At 40.3% G+C, this 26,137-nt stretch overlaps 2 protein-coding genes across 8 annotated transcripts in view; one reads left to right on the plus strand and one right to left on the minus strand.

The window, feature by feature from the left end:
- STAG1 (STAG1 cohesin complex component) overlaps window positions 1-16,044 on the plus strand; it is a gene marked incomplete at its 3' end in the record, with an annotated part of 426,886 nt that extends 410,842 nt beyond the window's left edge. For 4 of the 6 annotated variants that reach the window (XM_079922183.1, XM_079922185.1, XM_079922184.1 and 1 more), the window contains 8 exons: window positions 312-460; window positions 1,223-1,351; window positions 5,253-5,458; window positions 9,210-9,384; window positions 11,559-11,669; window positions 12,223-12,337; window positions 13,831-13,911; window positions 13,999-16,044. In XM_079922183.1, coding sequence (XP_079778309.1) covers window positions 312-460; window positions 1,223-1,351; window positions 5,253-5,458; window positions 9,210-9,384; window positions 11,559-11,669; window positions 12,223-12,337; window positions 13,831-13,911; window positions 13,999-14,022 — 990 coding nt within the window. Of the gene's footprint in view, window positions 1-311; window positions 461-1,222; window positions 1,352-5,252; window positions 5,459-9,209; window positions 9,385-11,558; window positions 11,670-12,222; window positions 12,338-13,830 lie in introns of all 6 variants that reach the window. The other 2 variants (XM_079922181.1, XM_079922182.1) reach the window with 1 other exon arrangement.
- A 3,770-nt stretch (window positions 16,045-19,814) lies between these two features.
- Window positions 19,815-26,137, minus strand: part of PCCB (propionyl-CoA carboxylase subunit beta) — a 90,696-nt gene continuing 84,373 nt past the window's right edge. For both annotated transcript variants that reach the window (XM_079922193.1, XM_079922194.1), the window contains exons 11-15: window positions 22,902-23,009; window positions 22,561-22,661; window positions 22,050-22,148; window positions 21,120-21,219; window positions 19,815-20,099 (exon numbers count right to left, since the gene is read on the minus strand). In XM_079922193.1, the coding sequence (XP_079778319.1) occupies window positions 19,978-20,099; window positions 21,120-21,219; window positions 22,050-22,148; window positions 22,561-22,661; window positions 22,902-23,009 (530 nt within the window). In that variant the 3' untranslated portion in view covers window positions 19,815-19,977. The remainder of the gene's footprint in view (window positions 20,100-21,119; window positions 21,220-22,049; window positions 22,149-22,560; window positions 22,662-22,901; window positions 23,010-26,137) is intronic.

The raw sequence follows: 26,137 nt of genomic DNA on the forward strand, positions 1-26,137 counted from the left end.
AATACATAGATGTTTATGAATACGTAGTATATTTTTGTAAACATATTTCCTTTTCCCAACCCAAAATGTGTTCCTTTTTGGTAAAAAAGAAATTCGGTTTGCATTTAATCACACAACTAGCATGAAAATGAGCTCAAGAAATAGTAGATGACTTGGAGAACGGGAACAGTGTGGCTACTGTTAGTACAAGGAGGGAAATATGTGTTTTACCATATGGCTTTTAAATATTTTTAAATTATATTACTTATTCTAACAATAAATAAATATTTCTTAACTATAGGTTTTTTCCTCTTTTTTTTTCTTTCTACCAGTTGTTTAATGAACTTGTTCAAGAGCAAGGTCCCAACCTAGATAGGACATCTGCCCATGTAAGTGGCATTAAAGAATTGGCACGTCGCTTTGCCCTTACATTCGGATTGGACCAGATCAAGACACGAGAAGCAGTTGCCACGCTTCACAAGTGAGTGAGCTAAATAAACACTCTGTTATATACAGTCTGGTTTACTGGAATTTACCAGAAACAACTATTATATGACCAATTTTTAAAGTGACAAATTTTAGAATTTTCAAGTTATGAGAACTTTAGAGGTTGTCTAATCTAGTGATTCTCAACCAGGAGGGTATTTTTAATTTGAAAAATAGTTACTTACTTCACACATTTTTTCATCTTATAAAGTATAGAAAGGAAAGTTTAACAGGATGTTCTTATCTGGTCTATTGGTGAGAAAGTGTTGTGGGAGACATCTGTTTAAAAGCACTGTGCAACTTCATTTCATAATGGAAACCTCATTTCATAATGGAAAACTGAATGACAGAAAATTTTAAGTATCTTACAAAAACTCAGACACCTGCTTGGTACCATGACCAGCTCTAAGAACCAAATTTTCTAACAATCTCATTATCTTTCCAGGGTATTCTGTTATCTCTAAAAGCTACACAGGAATTTAGCTTTGTGGGTGTTTAGCTATTTCTTATTATTTTTCCCAATATAAGTTGTGAAATACATGTTCACAATATAAGTTGTTTTCCACTGTAAATAATAAAATTAAATATTATGCAACTATGTCATACAAATTAACATTATTTTACCATTTGAATTTGTCAGATTTTACTACCTTCAGTGATGATTTTGCTGCCTTCCCAACTATTTTTGAAATTCTAGCCCATTGAAGAACTATACTAGCTATTTGGAAGAATAAGACAATATTTTCTTTTATTTCAGGGATGGCATAGAATTTGCCTTTAAATACCAAAATCAGAAAGGACAAGAATATCCGCCTCCTAATCTGGCTTTCCTAGAAGTACTAAGTGAATTTTCATCTAAACTTCTTCGACAAGACAAAAAGACTGTGTAAGTTGCATGTTGCAGGACAAGTGGCTTTTATCATGACACCATTATAATTTTAAATGTTTAATTTTTGAGAAAAATCATCTAGATATAATTACTCTTGGTAACTTAGGCTCTGATTGGTTGTTTTAGGGCAGCGGTCCCCAACCTTTTTGGCACCAGGGACCAGTTTCGTGGAAGACAGTTTTTCTATGGATGGGGGGTGGGGGTGGGGAATGGTTCAGGTGGTAATGTGAGCTGTGGGGAGCGGCAGATGAAGCTTTGCTTGCTCACCCGCCGCGCACCTCCTGCTGTGCGGCCTGGTTCCTAACAGACTCTGGGGGTTGGGGACCCCTATTTTAGGGGACTATAATTTTCTTTCAAACTTTTGTATAGTTTTTCTTTGATTGTTTACCTTTCAGTACCCTAGAATTTGCAAGTGGAAATGATTTCTTATTCTCTAATTCAAAGATCTATGAACACTGGCTTAACTATTGTGGAACACTTTCTTCTTTCCTTTTATATTAATTATATTTTAGTTTTATTTTGTTTTTGACTGGTTTCAAGAAGATTGAAGGTCCATTTCGCTTATAGTTTTCTTTAGGATGCTGTTCAAGTCTTCTATTTTCTTTTGTTCATTTGTTCTATCCATTACTGTAAGTGGGGTATTAAAGTCTCTAACTATTTTTACTGAATTGTTATTTCTCCTTTCAGTTCTCAGTTTTCACTTCATGTGTATTTTGGGGCTCTGTTGTTAGTTGTATATATGTTTATGATTGTTATGTCTTCCTGGTGGATTGAGTCTTACTTATCACTATAAAATGTTCTCCTCTGTCCCTAGTAATTTTTCTCTTAAAGTCTATTTTGTCTGATACTAGTGTAACCACTCCAGCTCTATTTTAGTTACTATTTGCATGGTATAGCTTTCTTTCCATCCTTTCACTTTCTGTCTTTTTGCCTTTGAATCTAAAGTGTGTTTCTTGTAGACAGCATATACAGGCATACCTCAGAGATATTGCAGGTTCATTTCCAGACCACCACAAGAAAGTAAATATTGTAATAGGTAAAGCAAGTCACCGAATTTTTTGGTGTCTCAGTGCATAGAAAAGTTATATTTACACTCCACTGTAGTCTGTTAAGTGTGCAATGGCATGATGTCTTAGAAACAGTGTCCATACCTTAATTAAAAAATACTTTATTGCTTAAAAATGCTAACCATCATCTTGACAATGCAGAGTTACTGCAAACCTTCAATTTGTATAAAATGTAGTATCTGCAAAGCACAGTAAAGCAAAGCACAATAAAATGAGGCATGCCTGTAGTTAGATCATGTTTTTTCTTTTGAAACAATCTCTGCCATAATAATTTCTATTTTTTATATGTCTGTACCTTTGTTTTTCCCTTTTTATTGCCTTCTTTTATATTAAATGGCTATTTTCTAGTGTAACATTTTAATTCCTTCAGAGATCTTTAATTATATTTTTTAGTTATTTTCATAGTTGTGGGTATGAAATACCATCTGCTATCATTTCCTTACTCTAATACATCTTTGCTGTCACACACTTTTTTTGTGTACATTGTCAAATACACATTTCTATGTTATTGTTCCAGTGACAGAGCAATGCATAGTTTTATACAATTGCTTTTTAAAATCAGTGAAAAGGACAAAAGATAAGTATATATGCAATTATATTGTCCTTTATGACTACCTGGTAATTACCTTCAGCACTCTGTTTTTTCCTGTAAATTCAGATTACTCTCTGATTTGTTTTTAGCCTGAAGAAATTCCTTTAGTATTTCTTGTAAAGCAAGTAAGCCAGCAACAAATTCTCTAAGCTTTTGTTCACCTGAGAGTGTTTTTGTTTCATCTTTAGCTTTGAAATACAGTTTTCTAGATACAAGATTTTGGGTTGATAGCGTTTTACTTTCAGCACATTGACTATGTTATCCTGCTTCCTTCTGGCCTTTACTGTGTCTGATGAGAAGTCAGCTTTTAAACTTATTGGGAGTTCCCTTGTGTGTAATGAGTTACTTTTCTCTTACTTTTGATACTTTTCAAGATTTTTTAATCTTTGGCATTCATCATTTTCACTGCGATACATCTGGTCGTGGGTCTCTTTGCAGCTATCCTGCTTGGACTTTGTTGAGCTTTGAAAATGTGTAGATTCGTGTTTTTCATCAAATTTGGAAGTGATTAGCCATATTTCTTCACATTTATTTCTACACGTTTCTTCTCCTGGTACTCCCATTATACATGTCAGTGTACTTAATGAATCCCACATTTCTCTCAGGCACTGTTCATTTTTCTTCATTTTTTTTTTTCTCTCTGCTCTTCAGATTACATAATCTTTATTGATATGTGTTCAAGATAACTGATTTCTCTTCTGCCAGCTCAGATCTGTTGAGCACCTTTAGTGACTTTTTAATTTCCATTGTTGTACTGCAGAATTTCCATTTGATTCTTTTTTTTATATTTCTATCTTCATATTCATGTTCTCTATTTAATGAGAGATAGTGTTATTATACTTTTAATTCTTTAGACATGGTTTTCTTTAGTTCTTTGAACATATGTATAATAATTGCTTTGCAGTTGTGGGCCAAGTTTCTATTGCTTGGGGTTTTTTTCCTACATATGGATTACATTTCCCTGTTTCTTTGTCTCATAATTTTTTGTTGCAAACTGACCATTTTAGATAATATATTGCATATGTGATACATTGTAAAATAATAATTTAGCTACTCTTGATATTCATTCTTTATCCTCCTAGAGATAGTTGTTGTTGATTGCTTGGTCATTTATTTGGAATAACAAACTCTGTGAGGTCTGTTCTCTTGCAGTATGCAGCCTCTGCTGTCCCTACTCAGATCTTTTTTTCCCTTGTTTTTTTATTATTTAGCCTGTGTCAGCCCCTTATTAATCAAAGGTTGTGCTTAAACCTCCTTAGCAAGTTAGATTTTTACTGTTGGATGTGGGTGTGGCTTTTGAAAGCTGCTATCACAGTTCAGGTTGTTTACTTTGCCCCATGGTCAGCAAGGGGACCGGCAGCTTAGAAGGTCCCTCACTGATTGCTCCTGAGAAGGGCAGTCTTGGGCCATGTACAGTCTTCCAGACTAACAGGAAAACATGTGATTTAATTTATCTATGTTATTTATTTTAACTTTAATTTTTTAGAGCAGTTTTAGGTTCATAGCAAACATGAGGAGAAGGTACAGAGAGTTGCCATCCCATAGACCCCCTGCCTCTACATGTGCATAGCCTCCCCCACTATCAACAACCAACACCAAACAGGTTGTTTTGCTGGGGAGAGGGTATGCCAAGCTCCTCACGCCACCATTCTAGAAATCCTGCCCTGGTTTGAACACTTTAAAAGAAAATTCAATAACCTTTTTGAGCCAGACTTCTGATTTTTTTTTTAAACATTGGTATTTAAAAACAAAGAAAGGAGTAAAGGAAGAAATACACATACACCCTTAGTAATACATTTGCTTGTTTAAAAGTATTCCTGAGGGGCTTCCCTGGTGGCGCAGTGGTTGGGAGTCCGCCTGCCGATGCAGAGGACACGGGTTCGTGCCCCGGTCCGGGAGGATCCCACATGCCGCGGAGCGGCTGGGCCCGTGAGCCATGGCCACTGAGCCTGCGCGTCTGGAGCCTGTGCTCCGCAGCGGGAGAGGCCACAACAGTAAGCGGCCCGTGTACCGCAAAAAAAAAAAAAAAAAAAAAGTATTCCAGGAATTTGTGAAGCAAAACCTTAAATTCTCAATCCCTCTCTTTCTAAAGGTAACCACTGTTAATAGTTTAATGTGTGTCCTTAAGGATTCTTCAGAACCTTCAGAGAGAGAGAGAGCCTCAGGTTATGAAAAAAAAATTAAATAAGTGATGCATGAACTGCTTCCATAAAAATGACTGCTTCTTTTGTGTTTCTAGTCACTCATACCTAGAAAAATTCCTAACGGAACAGATGATGGAAAGGAGGGAGGATGTATGGCTTCCACTCATCTCCTATAGAAATTCATTAGTCACTGGAGGTGAAGATGATAGAATGTCCGTGAACAGTGGAAGTAGCAGCAGCAAAACCTCCTCAGTAAGGAATAAGAAAGGACGACCTCCACTTCACAAAAAACGAGTAGAAGGTAAGTGTGCCTTTATACTATGAGGCAAATAGTGTGCCTGATAGTATCAAGAAAAATAAAGTGGTGAATAATCCGTTGAAGCAAGATAATACTGTTAAGCACATTATTTCCTTGTATGTTTCATATACACTGAGAGGTTCAGCCACAAAGGTTGTAATAGACAAAACTGGACAGAAGCGGGTCAAGGAAAAAGAGCTTGAAAAAGCATTGAACACAGAGGAAGATAGGCACAGAGAAAAAGAGGAGACAGGAAGGTTTATAAAACTGATCCCCTTACCATAGATCTCTAATACGTTAAAATTTAAAATAAGACAGTCATAATGTTATTCTATCAAAATGCATCCTAATATAGGAGAGATTTTGGTAAATTGAGGATGGAACTCTGCAGCACAATGAATATACCAGAACAACTTTCCATTTCCACCACTTGGTTGGATAATTTATTTTTGTATATTAAATTAGTGATGGCCAGATCTGGTTTTTTAACCCTCATAGGCTATGGGGAACAGGGAGTTGAACTGTCATGAAAATGCGATCAATAATAGATATTCCTATATCCAAAAAGACTAAAGATTGCTTTATTAAACAAAGCATTAGTCTTAAACTAAGAAAACTCAAAGTAAAAATGCTTATTTCCCCAAATAATCTTGCTCCATCTCCATGCTTCTCCTAATAGAATCTCTCCAAAGCAAGAGAGGACAGTGATCTGCATCACGCTCTGTTGCCCCTGTTCACAACCTTCTGTTTACCTCTGCTGCTAAAAAATAGTGACTCATCAAAGACTTTGCTGAGATCTGCAGCAAAATTAATTAGAATTTAAGTCTAATGTTTCTTTCATCATTGGGAAGGCAGTATTAACTATTGATGAAGAGCACAAACTCTTAAATTCAGAGTTCTAGAATTCAGACCTGGCTTTCTCGTTTTTCAGCTGTGTAACCTTTGAGCATGTTACTGAACCTCTCTAAGCCTCAATCACTGATCAGATGAAGGATGATCTGAGTATCTGTCCTGTTAGCTATTGTGAATATTAAATTAGACACTTCCCCAAAAAAACTTAGCGCACACACAGTGATTACTTAGCACAGTGCTTGGCACATAGGCAGCATTTGATAAATGTTAGCTGCTGTTGTCATCATATAGTAATGCCCCTTTTCTTGCATCAGTCAGTAGATTAGGCTGAATGTATATTTTGAAGAGAATAAAAGATTTGAAAATATTTACAGACTTGATAGTAAAGTTTAAGATTACCTTTCAAGTTTCAGTTTTGGGGCTTAAAATCTTTTTGGCCCAGAAAATGAAAATACAGAACCCTGTCGTTATAGTATAAGATCCTGAACTGTTCTCTAAAGAATGATGCCAGTCATTTCCTTTCGGAAATGTCTTCTAGAGCAGGGTGCCCTTTTTATCAGGGCACCCCACATCTATTCCTCTATCTGTATTTTTTTTCTGCTCACAGCTTTTCTTAGATGTAATGGTCATCTTAGCCAGAGTTCATCAAATCCTTGCTATACCAAGAATGTGTTTTACGTGCATTACATCACTTAATCATTTATTTGACTAATATTTGTAAAGCACTTAGGTCAGTCCCTGGCACATAATAAATGCTGTATAGATGTTTTATAAATCAATTCTGAGTTCAACAGTATTATCCAGGTTTTACACAGAAGAAACCAAAGGCTTAGAGAATTTAGGTAACCATTTATCTATACATTAATGGAGCAGTTAGTATTATCGTCCTCAGGACGGAGAAGCATATATGGACCAGATAACCTAATTTGGTAATCATTAAATTGCAAAAAAGAAAACTTGCTCCATATCAGTTTCAAATTTACCAAGTAACTAAGGTAAGTTACATGTCCAGAACCCTTAAGCAACAGAGTTTCATCTGTTTGGAATGAAGATGAGAGAGCTTTGCAAGAAGTGTTTTCATTGAGGAATCTTGAGGGTTAGGAGGATCTCTTCAAGAAGAGTGAGTTCTTCCTGAAGTTACTCTTTTACTAAGCACCTTCCTAAGAACTGTACTAGATGCTGGAGATTGGGTATTAATTCCCAGTGAAGAAAGGGAGACAGAGAAGCAGGCAATTTCAGTTCAGCGTGGTGAGTGCTCTGATGGGCCAAAAACGTTCTTTGGAAACATACAGGGAGTGACCAAACTCGTAATGAATCAGGGAAAATTTTTCTGGAAAGGATGACATGTAGTAGAAAGCTGAAAGATGGTTTACCAGGTTAAGAACCTAAATAAGATCATTCCTATGATCATAAAATTTTAAGTGCAGCAGAGAATAAAAGTTTTGAATTAAATGTTGAATGAAAAGTGGTATGAAGAAAAGATGTAACATATCTTTGCTGAAGAGATTCAGTAGTGAGCTTCAGATCAGTGGAATGACCTTAACCAGACAATAGGTAGGTATTTCCAGGAACAGAAAAGCCTATCCAGAACATACATGTGTCTGACAAAATTTTAGAAACTGGAGAATACACTGAGAGAGAATGCTTGATGGCAAAGGAGGAGCCTCACATGCACATGTCTCTGAGACTTATTGGGGGAGGAAAAACAATGGGATTCATACTACATTTTGTGATTAAAATTCTTCAGAAGGAAACACATAGCAGTAATACTATTTTTTAAGTCTTCCCACATCAAGAAAATGCAGTTGACCTAGAACAGTGGGGTGAGGGGAAGCATTAGGGGCACCAGCCACCTATGGAGTTGAAAATCCGTATCTAACTTTACAGTCCATGTACTTGATTCTGTATCCGTGGATTCAGCCAACTGTGGATCGTGTAGTACTGGAGTACATACTTATTTTTAAAAATCTGCGTTTAAGTGGACCCATGCTGTTCAAACCGTATTGTTCAAAGGTCAACTGTAATTTAGAATTTTGTAGGTAGAACTTCATGTAGCATTTTATCAGGATTTAGATATGCAAATAATGCTATAAATAGTAATATAATCTGTTCAAATCTTTATAAATGATCTTTAGAAGAAGGAAAAAATAGTGCCTGGTCTCTTGAAGAAACTTAAATCTAATTACAGAGATAACATATACACATGACAGATCACCTGCCAATGCAGGACAGTGTATAATTGAGCCCTAAGTGAGCGAGAATGATTTTGTTTCCTCTGGAAGCTAAAAAAGAATGGTAAGTTGGGGGCTGAGTGGGGTGATCAGAGAAGACTTCTCTAAAGAGGTAGAAGTTAGAGGCATGAAATCAGTGAGTCCCTCAATCCAGCCCCGCAAGTATAACCTGGCCAAAGAGTTACTTCTCTGGTGACCAGTGCCTAATTGTGTAACAGGATTTGCTGATTTCTCAGTAAAGGCCAGCCAGATTTTAAGTGCTGTTGCCTGGCGCCCCTCTAAGACTCAGTAAATAGGCCTTTTATTGCTTGAGCAAAAGGAAGGTTAGAGGGGTCTCTCTGGCTGGCCACATTCTTCCCCTTCTGTAGGGATGGAGGGACTTGGAAGAGATGATAATGTAGGATAGCTAACATTTGATGTTTACATACATTACCTTATTTAAGCCTTACAACTCAATGAGGTCAGTTACCAACATCCCCTTTTGTATATGAGCAGACTGAATTTTGGAAATTTAATAGCTTATACAAAGTCACACAAGTGAGTGGTGTAACTGGAATTCAAACCTAGGCAGTCTACTCCAGAGCCATGCTCTTTAAATCTATGCTATAACTTCTACCAGAGTTCATTCCACCCATGACACTCTGTGACACTCATTAACTGGAATTTTACAGATGAAAGTCTGGATAATACGTGGCTGAACAGGACTGACACCATGATTCAGACTCCTGGCCCCCTGCCGGCACCACAGCTCACTTCCACTGTTCTGCGAGAGAATAGCCGGCCCATGGGAGAGCAGATTCAGGAGCCTGAGTCTGAACATGGTTCTGAACCTGACTTTTTACACAAGTAAGTAGTAAAAAAATTGTTTTCTTGGCATAAAACCTGCAACTGTTAAAGTAAGAAAAATTATTTCATCTGAGCGTATTGTTTTCTCAGTTAATGAGAAAACAAAACCAGAGTTTAAATAACTTATATTAGAAGATGTATAATAAGTCTGCAAACACTTGTGGATCTCAGTTCCTCAAAGTCTAGAGACCTATAGATGCATGGTGTCTTACTAAGTGCTGATTTCATTTGGAGTTTGCAGATTCATTGGGCAGGTCTGTTTCTTCTCAGAGATTTGCCAAGAACACATGCAGGTTTACTTCCTTGGCGAGAGAGCCTAGAAGAGTCTCTGCTAAGGTTGTTCCTAGTCTGAACACCAAATAGACTATTACTTTTATCAGCCATTTAATTAATAGTACTTTGTCTTGGTTTATATTTTAAACTTGAACTGTTCATAGATTAAGAATTGTTAAAGCAGTGATAAATTCTGAGAATAGCGGTCCTTTCTGTAGGATAATCAAGCTCTTACCTTTTTTTTACTGCACTAGCGATTAAACTGTTTTCTAGTACCACGGCTCTGAAAATCTTGGAAAAGGCAGGGTGATGGCATGACTTTTGCTTTGAAAACCTTAACTTTTTCTTTGTTATTTTCCATTCAACTTTGAAAGTCTGTAAGCTCCTCACTTGTGTTTCTGTTCATATTAGAGTAATGCTGTGAATTACTCTGATGGATAAGAGAGAATTCTCACTAGAACTCAACAAATTTAGCAGGTTGAAAATAGAAAGGGGCAGTGTTACAAGAATTCAGATCCTGGGTTTTCATAAGGAATCTTTGCTCTGAGGATCTGCCTTCTTCAAAGCTGAAAGGATCATCTTTGTCAGCCACTGCATAACTGGGCCATCTTAGAGGGTAGTTTGCCTTATGACCAGCACTCCCACTCCATTTCCTACTGGGGGAGGGGGGGTATCCTCCATATTGGAGCCTTGCTTCCCTGACCTTACCATGTCAGTCCCTCCTGGCTGTGGTCTGTCGTCTTTTTCCTGCTACAGATTTATAGGTTGAATCAAGGTGGCAGCCTAACATGATATAAAGACAGCTGCTTCGAGAGAACTTTATGCGGCAGATTTTAGCTACCTAAAATCGTTCAAGTTTCCATCCCAAGAGTCATGTTGATTTTATGCAAGTGTCCACGTGCCAGTAAGGATAGAGTACAGGTGATTTGGCTCAGCATGTACCTGAGTCCAAACTTCCTCAGAAGGACTGAGAAAAAATGTGATCTACCCTCCCTTGTTCAGCTCTGGAGAGCTCTGAGCAACGAAGCCAGCATCATTCCTGTCCCTTCGGGGACTGAGTGTGCAGCTAGGAACACTTGTAAGTAGGGCAGCAGCTGGATACAGAAGTGTGAGAAGCGCTCTTGTTTAGCAGGGATTTGGGGAAAGAAGCTGATAATTTAAGCACCTGTTGGGGAGGAAAAGGTTTTCCTCAACCTTCTTAGGGCCCCTGGCTGGGTCTAAAGATTTAACTGACAAAGACAGATTAACAGGAGAAAAGCATACAAATTTTATTAAATTTTTACATGTACATGGGAGCCTTCACAAGAGAATGAAGACCTAAAGAAGTGACCAGAGCAGGAAGCTTTTAAGCCCTTTAGACAAAATTGTGAAGAAATGACAAGACAAACGAGTTTGGACTGGGGTAGTCCAACTAGGGCTAGGTAGTCCTCATCTTAACTAGGAAGATAAGCATTCGTTTAACAGGATTTGTTTGCACATTCCTCTGCTGCCATCTCTGGGCTGATAAGAGTCTGTCTCCAGTAAAAGGAGAATTTATTTCCTGCCTTTAGGCAGAAAAGGGGGAACTTTTTCTGTGTTTTACTACTTCTTAATTGCCTTCAGCTCAAAACAGTTTTTATCTCAAAGAAGCATATTTTGGGGTGACATATTCTGATTGCCTTCACACCTAACAACTAGCCTCCACAGCCAGCTTCTCTTGGAGACTTAGGGATCTCCAGTTTACTGCCATTTCTGCAAAGACAGGTCCTTTGATAATGATCTCAACCTTGACCCTGGAATAAATCCAGCTAACTCCCCTTACATGGGGATTAGGCCAACCAACTATGGCTGTTTTAGCATGGGACTGATGACCTAAATTCCTCATCTGCTGCCACAAAATGAATAATAGTACCCTCTCTTAGTCCTCAGATGCAGATCTCTTGGTTAGGCCAGCCGAAATTAGAAGACTTAAATCGGAAGGACAGAACAGGAATGAACTACATGAAAGTGAGAACTGGAGTAAGGCATGCCGTGTAAGTGTTACATCAGGTGTCACAAGAACATGATCACTGTGTGATGGTCATTTTGTGTAACGACTTGGGTTTCTCTGATGTTTGGTCTTAGAAGAGGAGTTAAAATCATAATTTAGGATATGCTATGCAGCGTAGGATAGGAATGGAGGACATGGGTGCTTGAGGCTTTCAGCATTTAAATCCTAGTGTGCAACTTGCCAGCCGTGTGGCCTTGGATAAGCTCTAAAACCTCTGTGCCTCTGGTTCCTCATTTGTAAATTTGGGATAATAATGGCACCAATCACTTAAGAGTTCTGTGGGAATTGATACATAGCTAGCTAGTAATATTGTTACTGCATTTAAATTATACTTCCTTCTGATGAGTTGAGATGAAATCTTGAGTTAACCAAATGAATGATTCTTAATTCCCTTAGAGTTCAATATCATAATTTGTGCAGTCTACTGGTTGTAATTGGAAGGTGTGCTTTCATTGGTTAAAAGACGCAGTGTAAGAGCCAGAACTCCAGGTTCTATCAGTCTGAACAGCTTTCTGACTATGCTTTTTCTGTATCAGTCGGGGTCTAATGGAGGAAGATGCTGAGCCCATCTTTGAAGATGTAATGATGTCGTCCCGGAGTCAGTTAGAAGATATGAATGAAGAATTTGAAGATACTATGGTTATTGACCTGGTAAGGAAGTTCAATACATTTTTCTTCTGTTAAAATATGTGAAGGTGTTGGTGTAAGATGATGCTCTTGTTTTCAGAACCCCGTGAGAGGAAGAGGAGGAGGAGGTAACATTGACCAACAGTGGGCAGGGCCCGTGTAGCGCTTGTAGCACTTGTGGGCATTTGGATGAGCTTATGTTTTTCAAGCCTGTTTTCAAAGCAGTCAGATTTTCAATTCTGGCAATAACAGGAACTGGCTCCTTATTACCTTCATGAAAAACAGCTTACACTAGATCTTTCAGTATAGCATGTTCATCTGGCCTCTTGCACTTTAAATTGGAGTCTGTGTACACTGCATTCCAACATAGCAACCAAATGCAGAATATGGACCTTATTTGTTCAATGTGAAGAGACATGTTTAAAATAAGGAAATCTGAATATGGACTAAGTGTAGGTGATATTAAGAAATTTTCTTTGTCAGAAATAGTAATACATGGTAGTTATGTTTTTTAAAAGTTTTTATCTGTTAAGAGATACATACTGAAGTAGTCATACGTGAAATGACATGGAGAAGAAAAAAACAGGAATTCAATGGAACAAGATTGGCCAAATGTTTGAAAATTGTTTAAGCTGGGTGATGGGTGTATGGGAGTTCATCATACTGCTTTCTCTATGTACTAATTTGCTAGACTTCCATAACAAATACCATTGACTGGGTGGCTTCAACAGAAATGTATTTTCTCACAGTTCTGGAGGCTAGACGTCAAATAGCAAGGTGTCAGCAAGTTTGATTTCATTCTGAGGCCTCTCTCCTTGACTTGTAGGTGGCCATCTTCTCCCTTTGTCTTCACCTGATCTTTCCTCTGTGCGTGTCTCCTCTTCTTATAAGAACATGGATCACATTGGATTAGAACCCACCCATACGATCTCCTTTTACTTACCTCTTTAAATGCCCTGTCTCCACATATGGTCACATTCTGTGGTCTAGGGGTTAGGAGTTCAACATATTAATTTGGGGGGACATAATTTACCCCATAGCGTTCTGCTTTGTATGTTCTGAATTTTCCATAATGAAAAGGTTTGGTAAGAAATGTAAATGAGACCATATCCAATCTGTAACCCTCCCTCAACCCACCCATCAGTAGCTGTCCATCTACCTGCTCTGGGGAATTTAATGAAGTTTTGTCACCTAGTGTTTGATCAATCTTATAATTATTCCATGATTGAGAGGTATGTTCTTTGTTTATAGGCCCAAAAATTATTTATATGCATTTACACATTTATTGAAATTTATTTTTATCTAATTTATAATTTATCTAAGTGATAATTAAAAGCCAAATACTGTTACATTTTTCTTTAATGTATGCTCCTGTAAAAGCCAGATTCTTTTCCTTTCAAATTGACCCTTAACAGTTCTTTATATTTATGATACTATTAGAAATATTAGCTGATTATCACAGTTCATTGTCTTAATGTATCTCAGGAAAAAATTAAGTATCTGGCTTCTCTTTCCAGCCCCCATCAAGAAATCGGCGAGAGAGAGCTGAGCTGAGGCCAGATTTCTTTGATTCTGCAGCTATCATAGAAGACGATTCAGTAAATGTTAAATTATTACTGTTCTTTATTATGGTTTCTGGGTCTTGTTTATGCATGAATTTAATAATTGTGTTTCACTTTTTCTAGGGATTTGGAATGCCTATGTTCTGAAGTCTGAAGAAAATTTACAAATCTGGAACTCTATTATTTAGAGCTAGAGGCCTATATACTGTGATAGCTTGTATGGGGAAAAAAACACTTTTGATGTGATCTGATTTGTTTTTTAATCAAATGATTGAGGTCAATCCCTTTTTGCAGTGACAGAAGAGGAGCATGTAAATTACCCAAGAGAATGTTGGTGAATGTCACCTCAGAAAGACTGACCTGAAAAATCATTTGTGTCCTATTATTGGACTTATCCCAATACAGATGTGTGTGTTTTTCTGGAGGGAGGAAGAAATTTTAAATTTTTAAAACAGCTGTCAAGATAAACACTGTAATACACCTGTTTTATGAAAGCTCAGCATTGAGTAAAAAAAAATATTTTTAACTTTATTTTCCTGTTGTACAATTTAAAAACCGTTTTAACATTTTGCCTTTTTATGTTTTAAAAGCTAACCATTTTTATTAAACCTATGAGTAAAGCAGCTCATCCTAATTGCCGAAGAGTGTTTTGGAGCTCACTGGATTTGGTTGGACCTTGTGGAACACAGAAATATGGAGGAGCAGAATACTGACAAGCTAAGATGAAACTCTGACAGTGCATCTCTGCCAAAAACCATATACCCTCTGTGGACATGGATATGAATTCCCCGATTTTATATACTCTTGAATAAAAAGGTTTATTTTTATTTATAAGGGGGCATAAAATAAGACATGTCCAAGCAGCCATTTTTCCAACAGATGCTGTACACCATTCATTTTATATAGAGTAGGGAGATTCAAATACAGTACATTTTCTATTGGTATTTGTTCTGTGCATTTTTAGCAACTTCTACCAGCAAATAAAGTATTCTCAGTAAAACAAAAACGGTTCTCAAGTTATCAGTTTGCTGTTTTTACCACTTAGTTCATGCCCTGCCAAATTCAAGTTACATGGACTTCCATTTTCTTAAAAAGATAATCATGAAGAACTCCTTCGCCATTCAAACGTAATTTTAAGTGTAACATAACCGTGTCTACTTCCCATGCACTTAATACCCTTATGCACTAATTTTGTGAATTAATTAAGTTTACCGATTATAGACGTATGTGCTGCATAGAAGTCTGTGCTTAGAGGGTGAAGGTCTTACGCTTACCTTGAAATACAGCAACATTTCAGTGTTAAATGTGCATATTAAGGATAATTCTTTGGGGGAAAGAAATTATGAATCTTCAGGACAGCCTTTAATGGTTTAGAGTTACATTCTGCTTAGACTTTTATGACTTGCTGCTACTGTTATTTTAAAAAGCCCACTTTCTTCCTTTCTGATTTTTAAAGTAAGCCTCAGAACTTCCAAACCAATCCATTTACAGCTGTTTCTGGGCTGGTTTTTAAAGTAAAGTAGCTGCAACAGAGTGATGAGGCTTTCCCTTTTTACCAAAAAACAAAAGCATTTAAAAAAAAAAAAATCTGTGCACCCAGTGACTATGTGGGAAAGCAAAATGGATTATTTTATTCATCCTTTTAGTAAACAGACAAAACAAACTTTTCTCAACATTTGTACAGTTCTGAAAAAAACTTGGTCACCAAAAATGTTTTATCTGCTAATTGAGCAATTCCTGGGCTCCAGTTGGGGCTGGGGTCTCGCTTTCCTCCAGAAATGTGGGTTTCACTGGAAGTGAAGGGGCGGGGATGATTGGACTGTCCACCACGCCAGCCCTGCCCGCCTGTGGTTCTGGCCAGGGAGCAGGCTGGGAAGTGCCCTGGCACCTGCACAGATTGATCCTTGGCTTGACAGTTTCACGTGGAAAACAAACAAACAGATGCTGACTTAGAATTGTGGACTACCGTGCAACAGAAAAGGCGTAATATCGACTCCAATGGGTTTCCAGTTCAGTTTGAAGTCAATCGAATTTTTGTATTTTCAGTGTCTCCTTGATTGGTTTTGCTAGTAATTCTGTAAATTGTACATTTGCAATATGAGGTTTTTTTCCTTTTGTACAATTTGAAACTGATGCTTCACCTTTCCTTTAATAAACTATTCAAAATCAGGCTTGTGGTAGTCATCCTATTGTTCCTACTAGGTAAAGCTTTAAAGGGGTGATTTCTTGTCCTGTCGACAGAATGATGAAGCTTTCCCTTTTTACCAAAAACTGAGAGTTTGCTCTTTCAGATCATTTGTTAAATGATGGCAAAATTCCTGTATCAAATGAGGCTTTACTTTTTTAAGCAAGCAGAATCTTAGGACTAGCTCATCAGTTTTCTTTCATTCTTTGTATTTCCTTGGAGAGAGTGAGAGACTAGCTAGGCCAAGTGGTCTGTGATTCAAGAGGAAGCCTCTCGTGGGCTGCGTTTTGGAAGAGGCATTCAGGGATTATCAACTGGTCTGAAGCCTGGGTCCTTCCCCCACCCAAGATCCAGACCCAGCACTTCTGCACGGTTGCCCCCATAGCAGTGCCCTGTAAAGATCACTTGTGTTCTACATGGCTGCTGAAGTGAGGGTTTCTCTTGACACTGCTGCCAGGTGTCACTCTGAACAAAACTGTATCCTATACTTTATGGGCCTGACTGTGTTCTTTGGGCCGTGTTCATTAGATGGCCTAAGATGGCTGTGCAGAAGAGGCAGGAATGCAGGGGATAAATCGGCAGGTGAGCTCTCCAGGCAGCCCAGGAGGGAATGTGATGAGCACGGATCTCTGTAGCAGCTCATCTTGAAGGTTATGTGTTTATGAGATTAGACCAGGGTTTTACCCATGTGTGACTCTACCTTCGGACAAGCTTGCAAACCTCCCAGATGTGACTTGACTGTGACTCTCCATTGGCCCTGCTCTCAGAAAAGAATCTATCAAACAAGGCGCAGTGTCTTCATGGGAAACAAAGGCTTAGTGCCTGCTCAGGCTCCACATATCAGACCAAACTCAGGTAAGGTTCCATCCATGCCCTCCTAAGTGCCTTGCTCTGTAGGGGTCTACACTGGGCATCACGTCTTGAAGGATAGCTTTCTGCTCCCAAGGACACATAAATGAGGCATTTCTCATCTCCAGGACAGTAGGGACATGGTCAGTACCTACCTACTAAGGCTGCCACATCTGCCCAAATGTGCTGGCTGGATTCCACACAGGCCCCAGACTGAGGCTCCGCCCACTGAGTAGCCACAGCTTCTGCTTGGAATGGTGGAGATCCCATGCTGACAGGGAAGCAAGAGCATGAGGACCTGTAGTTTCACTAAAATATATATAATAAAGCCACAGCTCGCCAGAAATCCTTTGAAACCAGAAGGACTTAAAGTTCACATCTGTCAAACAGGTGGAGTCTGTGTTGATTCAACAACTCCATCAAGGGTGTTAAGTCAGTGTACTGGGTGAGTGTCTTTCACAGGCTTCTCTTACTCTGGGCAAACCACATCTCACGTGCCAGCAAAAAGCATCAGTGCATCCAGAAGCAGAGGATTGGGCTGGGGAGACCAAGACATGGTCAGGAGAGAAGCTGGAAAGACTTTACACAAACAAGCACTGGAAGGCTGCTCGTGGATGTGCGTGCTCCCATTATTCCAGCAACTCAAAAGGATGCCATCATGCATAAGGTAGGAAAGTTTTCCAAATTTAGTAGCTCTTTGGGTTGATACAATCCCAAGTGGAGCAGGCCACCACCTTTCTCACTCCAACCCTTTGGGATCAGACAGTACTGCCTGGGTTCAAATCCCAGCTTCACCACTCATTAGCTGTGTGGTTCAGGACAAATCGGTTTACATACTTAGGGCAGGGACAGTTACAGCAGGACACTCATAGAGCCTCCTACCTCCACTACAACTCGCTGTATTATCTGCTCTCGGTCTAAACACATTTGCCAGCGCTCCACTCAGTACACCCAAGTCCTCTCTGGTTACAAGATTCATCATTTTTCTCTGTCCCTTTAAGATGAGACCACAGTTGGGAAAGGCATTCCTAAGAGCAGCTGATGAGAAAACTGACTGCTGCTCTGCAATACACTGAGGCTGGTCTACTTGACAGAGCTTCCAAGATCTTGCAGCTCCGTGTCTCCGCCACCAGCTTGGTTTTCAGATGGGCCAAATCCTAGCTTGACAGACCCCGGAAATTGGATTGGCCAGGCAACTTTAAGCTATTGAGCCACATGCTAACCAACCCGTATGGTTCTTCATTAGCCAGGAGGCCTCTAAAAGACCAGGAGTCTGCCACCACTCCTTTCCCAGCTCCAGTGGCTTACAGTCTTACTGCTGGTGCCAAAGAGAAGTACAAGGAGCCTCTGGCCAAACATCTCTGCCCCCTAGGAACTAACCACCTAGTTAGGAAGACAAAAATATGTTTCAGGCCATATGTTTGCTTCTAAATTTCATCTACTAAAAGAAACCAGGGCCCTTAGAGAAATCACTGAATCTGCAGCTGGGTGAGGAAAATATAAGATGAACCTGGTACATTACCCTGTGTCAAAAAATAAGGAAGTGCACAAAAAATTATTGTGACATATCAAAAGGACTGAGGAACCAGCTTGAAAGAGCGCCCCTCTGGCTGTATCACGAAATTCTGAGCATCAAAATAAGTAACAAATTTTTAAAGAACTCATCAGTCTCTGTTTTTTCTTGATTGAATGACTGAATATATTCATTCACTAAAACATTTATGAAACACCTACTGTGTACTAAGCCCAGATTTCAGTTATGAATAATAATATATGATTCTCAATAAACTAGTATAATGTGCGTTTGAAAATTTGATAGGGTGATAGCATAGTAAGAAAAATATATTATTTCAGGAAAAAATGTTTAAAAATGAAAAAATAATTTATGCATCTAAATTGATACTAAAAACTTAAAGAAGAGAAAGCTCTTTCTTCTTTCCTTGTGGATATAATGATAGGGTTAGAAATACAGTATTTTACCACCAACATAGAACAGCTGATTGAAGCAAGAATCATAATGGATACTAAAAAGTAGTGCATGAAAGTGTGCTGACAGGCTTAAAGAATGCCTATCAGACTCAATTTCATCAATAATGGAAAAACCTAACGTGTTTCCTAATGTAATACAAGGAAAGAACACTCCTGTGTATTACTCCTACCTGGATCTAAATGTCTGTAAACAATCAGACAAACCCAAATTGAGGGACATTCTACAAAATAATTGGCGAACATGCTTCAACAATGTCAGTGTCATTAAAGACTATGTAAGACAATGAGCCTTGTTTCATATGAAATAAGCATTGACATTTGGGGGGACAAAAGGTCATGATTCTGCAACTTTCAAATAGGTCAGTAAAAATAGTAATTATATATTTATATAAAAGATGAAGCAAATGTAGAAAATGTTAAGAACTGGGTAATCTAGGTGAAGGGTATACACCTCTTGCAACATTTCCACAGGTTAGAAATTTTCCAAAATAAGTTTTTTAAAATGTGAGAACACGTTTCTGGAAAGAAGTTAATATAGGGTAAGAAATTAATATAGGGTGTATGCCTTACTGAGCATCTATTCTGGTAGACACACACACACACACACACAATTACAAACATCTTCTTTAATCCTCAACAATTCCTGAAGGAATTGAAAGAATAGGACATATCATTTAACTGTTATATTATTTAAAAGTAAGAAAACCAAAAGCCTAAGCAGACAAGTACTTCACCCTAAAAGCTTATTATGTCACCTTTAGAGAAAAAAAATTAATTCTTGGGAAAAGAAAGGAAAGCAATACACAGAGGTGTTAAATAAGGGTCAGCGCTAAGTGAATACTATAGTGTTTTCTTTAGTTTTCTTGATTTTTCAGATTTTTACCACAAAAAAATAAGATTTATGCTCAAAAACTGCTGGGATTTTTAATAAAACAATTTTATAGGAAGGCACAAATGAAATCTTTCTAGAATTTAATAAACTTAGCCAAGTTATTACTGGTATTTAGATTCCCAGGTTTCATGACTGAAAAAGGCAGAGATGGGTGCAAATGGCCAGGTAGTAATTACCCTTGGTACATTTACAATGGAATATTTGCATGTTTCCTCCATGGGCGCTGTACCTTCTTGCTGGCCAAGACATCCAGGTCACAGCAGATTCGGGCACGTGTAGAGGAAGGCTGGATGATGTCATCCACAAACCCTGGGGAAGCACAGAAAAGGAAGCAAATCATCTGCAGCCCCAGATGCTGCCACCCACCCAACACCACATGGTGCTCAGCCAGGGCACTATCTTCTGCGGCCAACAGTGTGAGCAGGGCCCAACCTGACACAAGAGGAGCTGGGTCCTGTGAACCTTCCCCTGATCCCAGGAGCCCCCTGTTCCTCTGGCAGGTCCCAAACTTCTGGCCTAGGAACACTCGGCAAGAAAAGGAAAATGTGACCCTCTCCCTACCAAGATGAATTCAACAGGGAATCCAATTAAGAAAGTGCACTTTTCTTTTTTTAAAATCACTACAACAATTCCTCCCATCCTGTACATAAACCCCTCTGCAATGTTACTATGCCACTCCTCCCATCAGGAAATAGATTGTATTTCTTCACCTGGCCTTGTAACTTGCCTTGGCCAACAGAATGTGGCAAAAGTAACACTGCAACTTCCAAACCTAGGCCTCAAGGCACCTTGCAGCTACCCCACTCTCCCTCTTGCCCTCAGGACACAATGTAAAGCAGTGTGGACTAGCCTCCCTAAGAATAAGAAACCACGTGGAGAGAGAGTCTGACAGCCAGCACCAGCCATGTGAGTGAGGCCATCGTGGACTAGCCCCAGTCAGACCGCCAGATGACACAGCTGCATGACTGATCCCAGGCCCAGCCAGCAGAAGAGCCACCCAGCTCAGCCCAGACCAAACCGCTGACCCTCAGAACTATGAGGGAAAACAAAACAAAACAAAAGGTGGTGGTTTTAAGTCACTTTGTTTTGGGTAGATTTTTCACAGCACTAGGGTGACTGGAACAACGCTAAGAGATTCAGCCATTTCAGCAATGTTGTTTTGATTCTGGTGACAAAGCAGCATCTTTAAGTGATGACTGCTCAGGGACAAACCAGCCCTCACTGGTCTCCAGATTAAACTGGAAGGACAAAGGCAGACTTTCTGGAGTGAAATAAGAAGCAAGTGACCCAACAAACGAACGAAGCTGCCCTCCCCACCACAGGCCCTACCTCTCACGGCTGCAGGAAAAGGGTTGGCAAACTTCTCGATGTACTCTGCCTGAGCAGCCTCCACATTCTCGTGCCCTTTGAAGATGATCTCCACAGCGCCCTGTCACGAGAGGAGTTAGTGAACGCCCCTGGAGGCCCCTGGAGACCTGGGCAGGCCTCCCTCAGCTCATCATCATGGGCATGGTTGCCAGTGTCCTGGTAAATCAAAGTGTACCAGAGACGAGTGCCAGGTCCAGGTGCCTGGAGTTGACCTCCGTGACTCCGGGAGCTGGGATGGATGCTCAGCTGTGGCCCCAATGACGAGCAGCCCAGGCTAAGCCAGGTGTTTGCCTCCCCAGATTCTGTCCTGCTCTCTCCAACTGCATTTATCCTTCTCTGAGGCCAAGATATTTGGCCCAGTTTCCACTGTTAAATCCACAGTTCCCTCATTGAGGGACGCAGACTGCTGTTTCCCTTTTTCATGATTCTGAGCCCTGAGCACACAATTCAATGGCCAGAGGTGGAAAGACTGAAATGCAAATGTAGAAAAATGAGGACTGAAAGATGAGCCTTCACGTCAGAACCCTTGAAAGTCAGCTTGGAGAGGCGGGGGCATGGGAGTTACCTGGTTTAGCCACAACAGCTGTTCTGAAGCAGAAAAGGAGTGGGGAGCAGGCTCGGCAACAGGAAGCACCTGCCCTAAGTCAGCAGCTTGGGGCCGGGGGAAACGTCCAGTCCTCCGAAGGCCAGCTCAGCTGACTCAGCCCTCTCCCCTTTACTGACGTCTCAAAACCCACTCTAGGCTCCTCCCACCCAGGCACGGAGACGGCGGCACACGCCTGAAGTGAGGGCAGGAGGCAGGCTTGCCAGGGCCTAGACCCCAACTCCCTGGAGCCCTGGCCCCTCTCCAACATTTCCCAGACGCAGAAGGGAAAGCCAGGGGGGCCTCACCTTTGCTCCCATGACTGCAATCTCTGCTGTGGGCCAGGCATAGTTGGTGTCACCACAAAGGTGCTTGGAGCTCATGACATCGTAAGCGCCACCATAGGCCTAGAACAGACCCAAATGCTGAATGTTAGTGCCTGAGTCACCCATGTCACATCCCTGCAAGACCCCAGGAAGCCAAGCAAAATGAGGACAGAAAGCAAGAAGAGCCCTCCTGGGCTGCTAAAGGCCCAGTGTCTGTGAGGCCAGGGAGCCGGAGCACAAGGGCGCAGCCCACAGGCCTTTCACAGTTCATGGTCACGGTCTTTCCCGGCTGCTTTTTTCCACTGCTGCTTTCAGTTCCCAGATGACCAGGGACACCCCTGCAGGGCATGTCTGCTGTGCTGTCCTCCAGAGCTTTTTAAGGGGAGAGAAGCGTAGTCTCCCTCCAGCACTGCTGAACCTCTCGGCCAGACTTCCAGCCACGGCCCTGCCGTGGGAGTGAGTGAGCTCACAGCCTCCAGCGTGAGTTCCTCACCTTCCTGGTGATGACTGTCACTTTGGGCACAGTTGCCTCGGCAAACGCGTAGAGAAGCTTGGCGCCGTGCCGGATGATGCCTCCGTACTCCTGCGCAGTGCCTGGGTCACGAGGAAGAGTTACTGGATACCCACAGAATCCTCAGGAGGTTGGCCTCTGCTCTCAGCTGGGAGGTCTTCCCCCTCCCCAAAGGGCCACCCCTCACACAGCCGCACCATCCAGACACCCAGAATATGGAGACGTCACAAATCCTGAGGGAATTTTGCAAGATCTCCAAATAAAGTGGGTGCCTCGCTGGGCAAAACCGCCTCTCCTGGCCCCCACCTCTGTCAATGACTCACCGGGGAGAAAGCCAGGGACATCCACAAACGTGATGAGTGGAATATTGAACGCGTCACAGAATCGGACAAAACGAGCCCCTTTCACGGATGAATTAATGTCCAAGCATCCTAGAAAAAGATCATCCAGGCTGAGCTTCTGGGCAATTCCCAGTCCCACCCACACTGGGAATGTGCCCCCAGCAACCATGCAGAGCTGGTTACTAAGGAGGCACCAAAGTTACCTCCTCAGAAAACGGCTAAGGGGATCCTCACACTCCAGGAAAAACTGGGAAGACAGGAGAACCCACCTGGCACTGGTCAGAGGGCCAAGGAGTGGCGCCGCCCCTGAGGGACCGGCAGCAAAGCCCAGGGCAGGCAGCCAGTCTCAGCCTCGTAACCTGAAGGGCTGCTTGCTGCCACCTGATGCACAGCCTGCCTCGCCCCTGCAGCCAGTCGTGGGAGGTGACATCCAGGGGCTGGTCTTAGAGAGTCCCTGTACTGGCTTCACCAGCTATAGCCACGTGTCAGGTTAATTACTTCACTTTCTGAGCCTGAGATTTGCCACCTGAAAGGCAGGGGTGTTATCCCCCTCCTACCACAGCTGTAAGGATTACAGGAGATGGTATCTGTGAAAGGGCACAGAATGAGAGCTCAGTTACTAGTAAACCCTCTCCTACCACACTTTGCAAAGTATTTTATGAAGCCAGCATTAAATACCAAAACAAGAAAAGGACATTACAAGAAAATGCAGACCAAAATCCCTCATGAACATAGATACAAACAGTCCTAAGATATTACCAAATCAATTCCAGCATTAAATAAAAACACTGGTGCATCATGACCAAGTGCAGTTATATCCAGGAATTCGGACTTGATTTAATGTGTGAAAAGCAATGAAATTATTAAAGGAGAACAACCATATGGTCACTTCAGTAGATATAAACATCTGAGAAAATCCAACATTCACAATTAAAAACTAGCAGTAAACTAGGAGTACAATTGAACTTCCATTAGCTGATAAAGAATATCTACAAAAAAACTTATATACTCATGGATTAGAAGAATAAATCAATCCCCAAACTGATCTATACCAGTGCTGCCTGAAAGAGCTTTCTATGATGATGAAAATGTTCTCTGGCTCTGCTATTTGTCGACATAGTAGCCACTAGCCACATGTGGCTACCGAATACTTGAAACATGACTAGTAAAAGTGAGAGGCTAAGTTCCTAATTGTATTTAATTTTAATTACTTATACTATTTTAATTATTTTAGATTTAAAGTTTAATAGCAAGTATAGTGGAGAAATCTGTATTTTTCAAGCAATTCCTATCAAAATCATAGGAATTTCTGATAAGCAGATTCTAAGATTCACATGGTTAATACAAAAGAGACAGAATGGTCAAAACGGTATTTTCTTTTTTAAAATATCAGTATAGGAAGACTTATACTAACTGACTTGAAGACTCACAAAAGCAGGGTTTCTCCGTCTTGGTATTATCAACAATTTGGACAGGATAATTCTTTGCTGTGGGTGTTTGACCTCTGCACGTAGGATGTAGAGCAGCATCTCTGGCCTGCACCCACTAGATGCCAGTAGCACACCCCTCCAACCCTCATCCCCACTGTGACAACCAAAAGTGTTTCCAATACTGCCACATGTTCCCAGGATATTGAAACTGTCCCTGGTGAGAACCACCAAGAACTACAAAGCTACAGTAATCAAGACAGTATGGCAGAGGCATAGAGGTAGGCAAAAACAGCAATGAAACAGGATAGATCGTGAAGAAACAGGCCCACACAACTGATTTTAGACCAGGCACCAAAACAATTCAGTGTGGAAAGTAAGTCTTGTTAACTAATGGTGATGGAACAATTAAATATCTGTATGGAAAAAAACGGAAGTAGACTCCTGTTTCACTCTATACTCTATACACAAAAGTTAGCCCAAAATGGATTGTAGATCTTAACATAACCCACAACTACAAAGCTCCTAGAAGATGATGTGGACCATCTTTGAAACTTTGTAGTAGGCAAAGATTTCCTGGACAGGACACAAAAAGTTCTAATCAGAAGTAAAAACACTGATAAATGGGACTTTACCAAGTTTTTAAAATAATGTGAATCAAAAGACACCATTAATTAAATGAATAAACAAGTCACAGACCAGGAAAAAAATATTTAAAATACACATATCTGGCAAAGGATTCACATCCAGAATATATAAAGAACCCTACAAATCAATAATAAAAAGACAACTCAAAAAATAATAGCAATAGGCAAAACTTCCCTCTTGCCTAATGCATTTTCTGAGATGATAGAAATGTTCCATATCTTATTTTGAATGGTGAATACAAAGTTGTATTAACTGCCAAAACCCATCCCAATGAACATGTAATTTACTGTGCCTCAATTGTAACTCAATAGAAGAAAAATCTATGTTAATGACTTGAAATAAAGAATGTGAGTGATGAGTCCTGGGATGAAGACAATTCTAAATTAAGAAACCACAAGAAGTACAAAGAGGCCAGAATAAAAATCAAAATGAAGAAAAATACAAGCAATGACAACCAAAACAAGATAAAATCGTTGGGGAAATGAACACAGTCAGAAATGGAAAACCTGTGGCCCTGAGCTGCCAAGAGTGGGCCCCAGGTCTACTCAGATGATGGCCTCATCATCTTAGGCCCTAGTCCAGGCCTGACAGAGCACCTGGCACCCAGAGAGCCCAATGAGCCCTGGCTAATTCCTACAAGGAAGAAATGAGAACCAGTGTCAAGGGGGAGGAGGAGTGGGTGAGGGAAGGATCGGGAGTTTGGGATTAGCAGGTGCAAGCTAGTATATACAGGCTGGATAAACAACAAGGTCCTAGGGTACAGCACAGGGAATATATACGTATATGTATTCTTTTCCATTATGGTTTATCACAGGATACTGAATACAGTTCCCTGAATACAGGGAACTGTATTCAGTATCCTGTGATAAACCATAATGGAAAAGAATACATATACGTATAACTGAGTCACTTTGCTGTACAGCAGAAATTAACACAACACTGTAAATCAACTATACTTCAATAAAAAAGAAAAAGAAATGAGAACCAGAAAAGAGGCCTCCTCTGTGAGCCTCTAAAGCTGCCTTTTTTGACACCCCATAAACATCACAAAGAATTACTGAGTCAAGAAGAAGGGAAGCTGAGGAACCACAATGGAACCAGGTATTCAGACTCCAGCCAGGGCTAGGGCAGGCTCCTGGGATA

The sequence above is a fragment of the Stenella coeruleoalba genome, assembly GCF_951394435.1.
Source record: "Stenella coeruleoalba genome assembly, chromosome: 5".
Lineage (NCBI taxonomy): Eukaryota > Metazoa > Chordata > Mammalia > Artiodactyla > Delphinidae > Stenella > Stenella coeruleoalba.